A 10988-nucleotide genomic window follows, 5' to 3' on the forward strand; every position below is an offset into this window, starting at 1 on the left:
TTCTTTCCTTGCGATGAACATATACCAACAGTGATTAAAAAATAAACATTTATTTACAAAATATTGATGCATACATATTACACAAGTCAGTTATATCAAAGTGGTTTTTTAAACAATATCTGTAGCAACCAACTATTTGCATTGGTTTATCATAGTGCAAACGGTAATGTTGCAAAGGCAGGTTATAATGTGGGATTACGATTTGAACGTTAGACTTCTCTGCTGCCTTTTGTTTTACTACGTCTAGAAAACTACTTCCTTTCATTTAAAAATATTTCTTGCGAATGTTGAATCGTGTACCTGAGGATAGGGCAAATTCATTATTAGTCTAAATTCTTTCACTTAGATAACTATCCTTCTATTTACTCAGCCTGCTTACATAGCACCATTGCCATTGATTACTAACATACTAATGAGAAAAAGGAATGGAAACACGCTAAATACACTATGCCATCTCTAATTTCAGGATTTGTCCATTTATGTGGAATTTCATCTGATACATTTCACAATTCTGCACTATATATTCAAGTGTTTAAGGATGATTTTGGTAGTAATGTGTAGTGGTGTATATGTGACCAGTATATAATTTTCTGTAAATACAACGTTAAGTGAAGCTGTGAAGAAATGGAGTTAAAAGCCCGCTCCTTCTGTCCTCAGATGAGAAGGAGCTTGCTTTTGATTACCAACGTGTACTGAAACCTGCGTATAAATTTGCGTCTGAATGACTGAATATTGATTCCCTCACAATGTAAGAACTTCATGTGTTAAATCCGGTGATTTTGATTGTAGCTTTTCTGTTTCAGTGGCTCAAAGCCAGCCATCAGGTAACTATATTGTCCTTTAGTTCACGTTCTGTAGCTGGTGCTGCACTAAATCTGTACGATAGCCTATCATACAGCATATAGGATGTCGGCAATGCCTAGCGTATGTAACTTCACAGTTTCAAAGACTGGTGAGGGGGTATAACTTTTTTTTTTTTTTGGTAGCTTCCACAATTTATGGAGCAGTGGATCTCACAACGATCTCATGAGCACCCGCAGCGATCTACAACCATGGCTGGTATCTTGCCGTATATTATTTGTTCTTTCCCATTGAAGTACAGCATGTTTATGGGGGACATCTTGGTGGGCGTGCAGCAAGGGCCTGCCGAACCTCTGGGGTTTGCTTGGTGTACGAGGTGAGTGTGCGGATATTTTTGTAAAAATACAAATTCACATTCTCCAGAGCAGTAATTTGCTTTGTATCTTTTAGGTGCAATAATCCAGTCCCACCCGAAAGCTTCAAAATCCACTGTCAGCGGGTAGCGACAACATCGGGATTCTGTCGAGTGCTCGTCGCAGTCAAGGCCAAAATCTCTGCGGGACCGTTTTGGTGTGTCTGTAACTCTGACCTCTAAAAATGGGTTCTGTCAGGAGAGGAGAAGGAATCAGAAGCATTACTGAGGTAAGCCTAAATTCAGTAAAAACATGCAAATAAATAACATTTCAGACATAGATATATCAAATTAATATTCTGAAATCATGATTGCAAACAAAACTTTGTCCTGCTGCAAATCTCTGCTATGGTTGATCTCTGCTCGAGGATTGTTGTTATTTTTCATGCTGAGGACCAGCATTTCCCTGCTGTTTCTCTATAAAGAGCTTTAATTCCTGATTATCTGTTCTTTAAATCACCATTATCTCAGTGCTAGTATCATTTCTGTTAACTGCTACACGAACGTTTCAGAAATTTGGAGGATGCTGGATTTCTACTTTTGACGTGGATTTTGTTTGTTTGTTTTAAACTCCAAAATAAGAGCTACTTTTTTTTTTTTTTTTCTGTAGAAGAACTCACAAAAGGAAACAAAGAACTCCAAAAACTTTTAAAGGCCAGGACAAACTGGTGTTGATCTCCCTTTTGTGAGTCCTTCTGAAATTCCCTCCATTAAAATCATATTGAGTTCAGGCTTTCTGGATATCAAGGAGAGCTTCTTGTCCAGACCAAGGAGGACGAAATTTCCTCTGTAAGTGCTGTCATGCTTGAAGGACTGCAATGGCCATAGAAATGAGTGTTTCACTTGTTACTTGTACTTCACAGCTTGTAACTGCACAGTACAAGTTACTTGTACTTCACAGCTTTCCCTTCTGCCAGAGGGCTGACTGTACTGTCCTGAATGCACAGGGGCAGCTAATATTTTGACTCCTGAAAGAGTCCTGTGGCCAGGAATGTACTTTTGGCAGATCTCTGAGCCACGTGCCTCCTACAGAAGGTGTGTTTCCACTGTCAGCAACTGAGAATAGAAAGAAATTGCAACCTTCACAATCACGAGTTTGAAAAAGTTCCCAGAGTTTCCTCTCTTCCACGCACTGATTTCAACCCTGTGTTGGTTTGGCACTGACTGGGCTGTCCCATGAAGGAAGACCGTTCCTTAGGAGTAAATAACAGCCCAGCTAACTTTGTTACATGGGTTTGTCCCTTCCAAGATACCCGCCTTTGCGGCTGCAAGTTGTCCCGCTGATGGAGACACTCCTCCCAAAGGTAAATGATATGGGGAGGGGCATGGTGAGAGGAGCATCCCCGTACTGGGAGCTGCCAGGGAGGAGCCAGAGGGAAGGGAAGATAAATTTCCTCTTCCATTATCAGCCATGCATCTAACCCTGCCCTGCTGCTGGATATTTTTTTTTCTTTTTTTTTAAGGATGATGATAACCATGGGTTATCCACATGTGTGAAAACACAGCATTGCGTATTTGAACGGATGGAGCTGGTGAGGACGTTACTCATCATGATATCCAGCTGGCCTTTTTCAAGTATGGGAGATCCACATCTATACTGGATCTACAATTAAGATATTGCAGCGTTTTTCCTTTAAGTTCTTTTAATTGCATTATACTGCTATGAAGTTCAGCGTTACATAGCTACATAAATACGGTTGGACTCAATGATCTTAAAAGTCTTTTCCAATGTAAATGACTGTATGATAAACAGATTGATCTACTGTGTAGAAGTAAAATAATATTCTTTATACTTTATTCAAAAGGAGGGATTTCTTTGTTGTGATTGTTTCAGCTGTGATAAGTTCAGGAATTTTTACAGGTTATAGATGATTAGTGATTTGCAGAAACAAATAACAAGGAAAATTCTGTAGTATTTTAACTGGTACACTTCAGGTTCTCTATGATAAACAGATTGATCTACTGTGTAGAAGTAAAATAATATTCTTTATACTTTATTCAAAAGGAGGGATTTCTTTGTTGTGATTGTTTCAGCTGTGATAAGTTCAGGAATTTTTACAGGTTATAGATGATTAGTGATTTGCAGAAACAAATAACAAGGAAAATTCTGTAGTATTTTAACTGGTACACTTCAGGTTTCATTTGTTCATCTGTACTTACAAAAAGAAACCAGAGAGTTATTTTATGCTCTTTCTCATCATTATGATTCATTTATTGTATCAAGCAGAATTTCTCTGTTGAAACGTTTCTAATAGATGGAATGATGCACTCTGTCACACACTGAAAGGTACAGAACTTAACATTATGAAGAAGATCTGTTCTTACCTTCATAAACACAGATCAAAAACCTGCTGCTGTTAACAGAAAATATGTGCATACATAGTAGGGAGAAACCTCCTCGCTTTCTCAGCAATATCGGAGGCAACTTTCCTATCAGTGAAAGAATCTAACAACTATTCTTTTAGCTTTATGTAAAATAACTGCTTATTAAGCGGTATTTGCTCTCAAATTTGAAAACAATGTTACTTTGATAGTGTCATCCATCAGTAATTACCAAAACATTTTCTAGTTAATGCCTCTCAACATCCCTCTGAAGTACGGCAATTTGTCTTGATTTTTCAAATAGGGAAACAGAGGCACAGGAATGCTATTGATTTTGATGTGATTGGAGAGCAAAGAACAAAAGAATTGGATATACAGAACTTTTGTCTTCCATTCCCTAAACAATACTTCCATTTTATCCTTGAAACACAACTTAAATGCTTTCCAAAAAAAAAGCAAGATATTTAAATGGTATTTTTCTAAATAAACTTACCAATCCATCTTCACCTGGTCCTGGGAAAGTTACAGCAAGATCTCGTCCATTCTCATCAAAAGCTTTTATTTCGATGCCTAAATTGGATTCAGGCTGTTTGAGCCAATTTTGCAACACTGTCTTCACATCAATACTCTGCCAAATACCAGTGCCTGGGTTCATGTCAAGTTTCAAAGATCGAATTCCAGTATATCTTGTACCGTCTTTCATGGGTTTAATAAGTCTCAGGATCTGCACAAACACTGTTGTAGGTTTTTGGACTTGCCTCAAGTATATCCACAATTGTGCCTTTACTACTTTGTTATATTGTATTTTAGAGCTAAACTTAAAGAAGCAACATTTTGGTTTTCCCTCCATTTGTACAAGAAAATCAGCTATAAATGAATGGAAAGAACAGATTACTGAACAGGGAACAAAAAGAAATATGCATATATAAACCCAATTATTTTTTTTTCCAGAACGTGTAGGAAGTCTTACAATATGTTATAAACAGTACCAGTAACAAAGTGGATTTAACTTAATTCAGTTTCTGTGGTTTACACTTAACAGCAAATTTAATGGATGTCAACAAAATCATTATGCTATCACCTAAAAGTAACATCATGTGACAAGGAACCGATGCTCATTTTGCAAACAGGCTAAAATGAGGTTTGGCTAATCATTTTCTAAGTAACTCTGGTTGGTACTGTGTGCTCCATCAGCTAAGCAGAGCGGAGGTGTGCTCGGGCTGAAACTCAGAAATGGGCAATCACAAGAAGATGCACGCTCCGGAGGAGCTTTGCGGTCCTTGGCGTGCTGGGGGTCTGACCAGCGGTACCAGTGCTGTGGGCTGACCTGTACAGCTGCAAAAAAAGCCTCTTTCCCAAACAAAAACTACCTGGGGAGAGGCCACAGCCTATTGCACTTCACAGTGACTACTACCAACTCACTTCTGCTAGTCATCTCCTGAGGACCTTCACAAAGCACACAGAATAGCAGCTTTGCGTGAGCTGACTCAGCATGCGTGGTGATCTAGCTGTTTCTAATTTACTAAATAGCCTTAGTGTGCTACGCATCATACAGACAGAGGCAGCCAGGGGCAAACTACGCAAACACTTTAATTCCTTTTCTCAATGGGAAAAAAATAATTAAGAGCGTATTAATCTAAGGATCATTTTGTTTTCTTTTCATTTGAACAATTTTATAGGAAAGTCATGTGGAGTGCTGTGTTCCTCCTTCCTGTAGCCTGCGATGCAGCTGTCATACCTAGTCATGGCAATATCTTTCCCTGCCAGGATAAAATGGGTAATACTAATCTTAAATGGTGCAGGGCTTTGACGTTCATAAATCTCGCCACTTAAGATGCCTGTCTCCTTAGTGCATTTAAAACTGTTCAAGGGCTTTTGTATGAAAAATCGGAAATGAACTCGGATCAATGAAGCTCAATGACTTTTCTCCAGCCACTGTAATTGTGTAACAGTTTAATTAAAAATAGTTATAAAGCCTTGGACAGAATAGGCTGGAATAAAACTGCTGGCAGACCTCAACTTTGTGATAAGGCTGCAGTAATATATTGCTATTAAGTAAGTACACATCTTATTAATTTATAAGTGAAAAATTTTAGAGAAACAGTTACTTTTTCCTCGATGCGTACATTTTTAGCTGGCTAGAACAGCTGATATTCTTCTAGTATGCGTATTGTAATGATATCTGTAACTGCTAACATGCCTTATATGTCCTGTCATCTTTTTCCTTTTTGACATCATATTCGTGTTATTTAAAAAAACAGCTGCCATAGCCAAATACTTTAGCTGATGAAGAACATAAGATACTATAGTATTAACCGTGCAAAAGATACTTGATAGGAGCCATAGCAGATGTTTAGCACTCAGAAGATAACTCAGAATCTGCTCATTCAGTAAATGCCTTCATTCTTCCTTGGTACGACTACTGGAGCTGATTGCTATAGCATGGACATTTTAACATTTAAATCTGTTACACACATATTTGCTTTAAATATATAGTTTTAACTCAGAAGTGGGTGGTGCTAGTTTATGGGATCAGCAAAGAAGCAAGAATTTAACTCTATACTTGCACTTGCTGTAACATGTTGCAGTCAGGTAGGTCTAGTGCTCTAAGCTGTATATTTCTATTGCTCCTAAAAATACTGGGCAGTGAAACCTCCCTCAGAAAAATATAGTTATCTTGTTGTCTGCACTTGTACTTCACGTTTGTGACAGGAAATGCCCTGAGTGCTGCAGATAACGAAATCAACTAAACTGCAGATCTCCCTTTGCTCTCTAAGGCAATGGGCAAATCCTAAGTGCTACAGGGCATTCACGTTCTAAGGAGCCGAAAACCGAACAGTAAAACAAAGGATCGCAACATGGTCATCTGAACCTGGCTCAAATTCTTTAGAAATAATGCTCTCCTCCCTCCCTCTAGCAGACTTCAGCCAGCAGCTTGTTGGGAGAGCCCGAGGAGGAGTTGCGTGGCTCTACAGCAGGGAGACAACTCTCTCGGAGGAGCGGCGGGAGGCGAAAGCAGGAGGGTTACTTACACTCCGTAGGCATTGTGATAATCGTTTCGGTGGTGGCATGATAGTCATCGTCTTCCAAAGAGCCATCGCTACTGTCGTCCCTCTGGACGTCATATTGATCAATCAGTTCCTGTAGTGGAGGAGCTTTGGGTAAAAGTTGTTTAATAACATCCCTGCTAATGTTCGGAGCTTGTTCCAGACGCAGTTTGCTGAGGATTTGAATTTTTATGGCTTCTATTCTGGAAGATTTTGTATTCTGTCTCCACGTACAAGCATTGCACAGTCCATCTTTTTCGGCGTTCTCTGTGGGCTGACTACTGTCATCAAGAGCCACCGGATCAACTGAAATCAGCATGAACAGGTAAATATAAACATAGACCGCTAGCTTTTGCATGATCTCACGTTCAGTGCTGTGCTTTTCCCTTTTTTTTTTTTTTTTTCCCTCCCCCTTTCCCTTTCAGTACTAAACAGATCCGTGAAAGCAAATGCAATCTGAGAGACAGCTTGCCACACTGGTGTACCTTATATATTCCAAGGGGGCTTTTTATACTCCAACTTTGATTAGGCTCATGTCGTCAAACCCGACGATTGGTTGCTGTCCCAACAATGAATCTGGCTGTCAGAGGGTAAAGCCCTGTCGATCACAAGTCACTAGACAGCGTCTAGTTACAGCCAAGGGTGAACTGATTTATCTGGGTGCTTCGTAGAGGATATGTCTTTGCATACTGAAAGGATATATTTCCAAGTATTGTGGGCAGCAGTACTGAAAGACAGCACTGTCATTCTTAAATATATACCAACCGTGTACTTGTACTATGAATCAAGACAGACCTCTCTCTAAACTTCCTTTAGGCTTGTACCAGTCTTTTTGACTTGAAAGTTTCTGCTATTTAAAAGAAACTCCCAAGGGATTACTGTTAGCAGGCAGGAAAAAAATACTTTAGAAATGCATTGCAAACAGGACTAACTTATGTTGTTCAACAACTGAAATATATCCAGCAGTTCCTATTTCAGAAAACCTTAACGGGTTTTCCTGCTAGGTACTGGCTAAAGCAGAAATGAAGATTTTGTGCATATATGAGACTATGTAAATGCGTATCTTATTTGTTTGTCCCTTTAGTGTATATCAAAATCCACAGAACGAACCCTTTACTGAATTAACAGCCAGTTATGAAAAATGTGTCTGTCCTCTCTTCATACTGTCACCAGGTCAGCAAAGTCCTGGGCAGTAAAATAAATATTGAGTGATCTCTAGTGGCAAAGGTATTTTTTAAGGAATATCTTTAGCTACTCACTCCAGTATTATACTAGAATAGTCTAGCTTGCTTTTTCCATTATTAGTGAAAGCATTAAAAGACTTAAAACATTTAAATCTCTACTGTGAGTATATCTTCTTTTTCCATGTAATCTTTTATTTCTGTTCAAAATGTTTCTAAGTATACTAACTTAATTGATACCTGTCTGTGCTTTCTTTTGCTTTCTACTCAAGTACTTGTAAGTTCTCTATATCCTGCTTGTATTTTTAAAATTAGAGTTTTAATATGCTTTCTGCATAAGAGAGATACATCTAGATGTGATTTTATACTTACGGATTATGGCTTATAAAATCTTACAGCAATGTAGTTCACATTGTATGTGCTGTAAGCAAGAATTATGGAATTCACGCTAGTTGCGGGGGGGCTGCGGCGTTACTGGTCAGCATAGGCTGTATATTACAGCAAATGGAAACCATGGAATTTGTATATATTCTATATATTTGCATATTTGGAATCTGTATATTACAGCAAAGGGAAATCCTGGAATTTCATGCAATATGCCAAAGCTTGCCTATCTAATTTAGGACTGAATTGTCAGTTTCTTGCTGGGTTTCTCTTCTTTTCCCATTCTAAGTACACCTAAAAATGTGGCAAACAGGTTTTTTTGCATATGTTCGTGTAGGAAAAATGCTGATATATGGAAAGATGTGGGACAGAACTTTCAAAGAGTTTTTTTTTCTGCCTGGTCATTCATATTCTTTTGCGTCACCTCTCTAGGACATGCAAATTTGTTGCATAGCACAGAACTGAGCCTAATATTCAGCTCATGACCAGTGACGTAAATCATGAGTATTCAATTGAAATTGATTGTCCGACCCTGGTGTAAAGTTGATGCAAGCAATATCACGCTCACACATTCCAGGCCTATGGCTTTAGGGTCAGACCCTGATGTTCTGATTTCAGCCAAAATTCCCATTTCAAGCAAGCAGTTTCACTTCTTAGCTCCTCAGCGTTTGCTTTTTACACAAGAGATCAGCGCAGCTACTCTTAACATGTGGTGACATAAAAGGGCTCATGGTTCACTGGAAGCAGAAGTCAGGATAGATCTGAGTTTGCAGTGGAGACTGCCTGCCATGCCTATAACATTTTTTAAACAGACTCTTAGTGCATTTCAAGTGCTGGAAATGTATTTTTATGGAAGATGCATAGGATGATTCACAGTAAGAATCTTTTTGAAAACCACTGACCCTGTCGGTGAATTTTTGGGGGGTTTAGGTTGGGGTTTTTTTGTTTGCTTGTTTACTATTATGACAGTGAATGTCATAATAAAACTATTTTTTACTATTTTTTTCTTTTAAACCAGAGTGACTTAACCAGTTGGGTATAAAAGGGAATCTACCCCCAAGCGGAAACCTTGACAGGCACCAGAAACAGTTTTAAAATGATCCATCGACAAACAGGTGGAAATAATGATGCAGCCATTAATATCAGAGTAATTAAATGCTCTGGCAGTCCGTGGGTGTAAGCCACTTGTGTTGGAGAGGGGACAAGAGAAGTGCTCAGCAAAGCAATGCCTCCAGCACCGTGACTCCTCTTTGAATGTGTTCTGCAGCGGCCACCCTGGTCCCTGGCCTCCTCCTTCTCCTTCAAGGTCTTCCCACTCTGACTGTGGCTCACCATGAGCATGCAGTACTTCAATTTTATTTTTTTTCCCAATCTTCTGCAACGATTCCATTCATCTGAAAAAAAAAGGGCCCTTTTATTCCCCTCTGTGAGGCATTTATTTATGACTGCAGGGCCAAAGTTGTCTCCTGTAAGCCTGAAACCCCAGCAAGCTCCAAGCAAGAGCTGAGCTTGCTCTCAGCCACCAAGGTGGCACATGGTGGCAAACAGGTCCTACTGAGCACCGTGCCTCTGCTCCCTCTTTAGAAGTAGGAGGTAGCAATAGCAGCTGGGGTGGTGGGTGACATAGGAACTACTGACCAAGGATGACCAAAGAGCCCCAGAATTCACCAGCAGCTGCATAACCAAGAGCAATATTTTTCCATTTCCCTCATAAAGTGCACTTCATATCTGCATACTCTGAGTAACTCTAGGCTGTTAGTAGATTACCTTTCTCTTCATCTCTTGTTGTTGCTGACTTTTTCTTTTCTATGAAACGGCAAGAATTTGGAAGAGAACGTAAACAGTTGCACTTGATCAGGAGCTATTGAAGGATCTACTTTCTTTGATAATAATAGTAATACAATATGCAAATTGTTTTTCTGTCTGACTTTCATTGTAGTGTTTTTGGAAAGTGATGACTACAGAAGTAGGTGATAAAGGTGAGAAAAGTAAGTGATAAAGCGACCAGGTAAAAGTCGTTCCAAAAATTTATTTGGCAAAAAATAATAATTAAGAAAAACAAACAACCCACATTACCACCAGCAAATCTAAATAAGAGTTAAAAATGAAATGCACATCTTACTGAACTTTATGGCATTTTAATATTATCTTTGGGATTTGTGTCATTCTACCCGCCGTGCCTGCCAATAGTGAAGAGTATTCCCAATCCTGACTATTCAAAGATCATGGCTCAGGCCCCCAAAATCAATGTTCCTTTCTAAAGGAAAAAGGCACACGTCTGTATACCTGTCAGCTTCTCCTCTCCTTTCCCCCTTCCACCAGGAGCTTTTGTACTCATTGGAAAACCTAAAAATAAAAGAAGATAAAAAAAAAAAAATCCAAACCCACCCCCAACAAATTTGACCGATACAGAGGTTTCAAAGACACTGTGTTACTGCGAGTTTTATGGAAAAACAGTGACTGTGTAGAGGAAAAGGAGATTACTAATGCCCTCCCTGAGGAGAAGGCAAACAGAGCCCAACCATGACCCATCCTTTTTGGCAGCCTCTAATTAGCCAATCAGCGTGTGCTTCTCCGTCGTTAGTCAGCATGCTGATAGCTCTGGACCATCTACAGTGTGTCAGCCCTTGCTGGGCCAGCAACCCAGAAAAAATAGATGGGGAGCAGGATGGGATTTGAGCTTGTTTTGGGGGTGGATCAAGTGGACATGGAAGGGAACCAGGACATTTCTGAGAAATGGGAGAGGTACAGGGGTATGGAGGAGCTGCTCTCGTGGCAGGGAAGGAGAGGGACGTGGGTTTATAACCCTGCCAGAAATCAGACGACTTCATCCTGTTGTAG

At 39.5% G+C, this 10988-nt stretch overlaps 1 protein-coding gene across 2 annotated transcripts; it reads right to left on the reverse strand.

Annotated features, from left to right (window-relative positions):
- Positions 1 to 842: 842 nt before the first annotated feature.
- MSTN (myostatin) lies at positions 843 to 6941 on the reverse strand. Of its 2 annotated transcripts, none has more exons than XM_009702729.1 (3): positions 6568 to 6941; positions 4029 to 4402; positions 843 to 1405 (listed from the first exon to the last, which is right to left on the reverse strand). In XM_009702729.1, the coding sequence occupies exons 1-3, from the start codon at positions 6938 to 6940 to the stop codon at positions 1025 to 1027; spliced, it is 1128 nt and encodes a 375-aa protein (XP_009701031.1). In that variant the 5' UTR covers position 6941; the 3' UTR covers positions 843 to 1024. The 2 variants fall into 2 exon arrangements, with proteins under 2 accessions (XP_009701031.1, XP_009701032.1); XM_009702730.1 differs by having other exon boundaries at positions 1025 to 1405; positions 4029 to 4105; positions 6568 to 6940.
- Between the last annotated feature and the right edge of the window lie 4047 nt (positions 6942 to 10988).

The sequence above is a fragment of the Cariama cristata genome, unplaced genomic scaffold (genome assembly GCF_000690535.1).
Source record: "Cariama cristata isolate BGI_N322 unplaced genomic scaffold, ASM69053v1 scaffold41896, whole genome shotgun sequence".
In the NCBI taxonomy this organism is placed as follows: domain Eukaryota; kingdom Metazoa; phylum Chordata; class Aves; order Cariamiformes; family Cariamidae; genus Cariama; species Cariama cristata.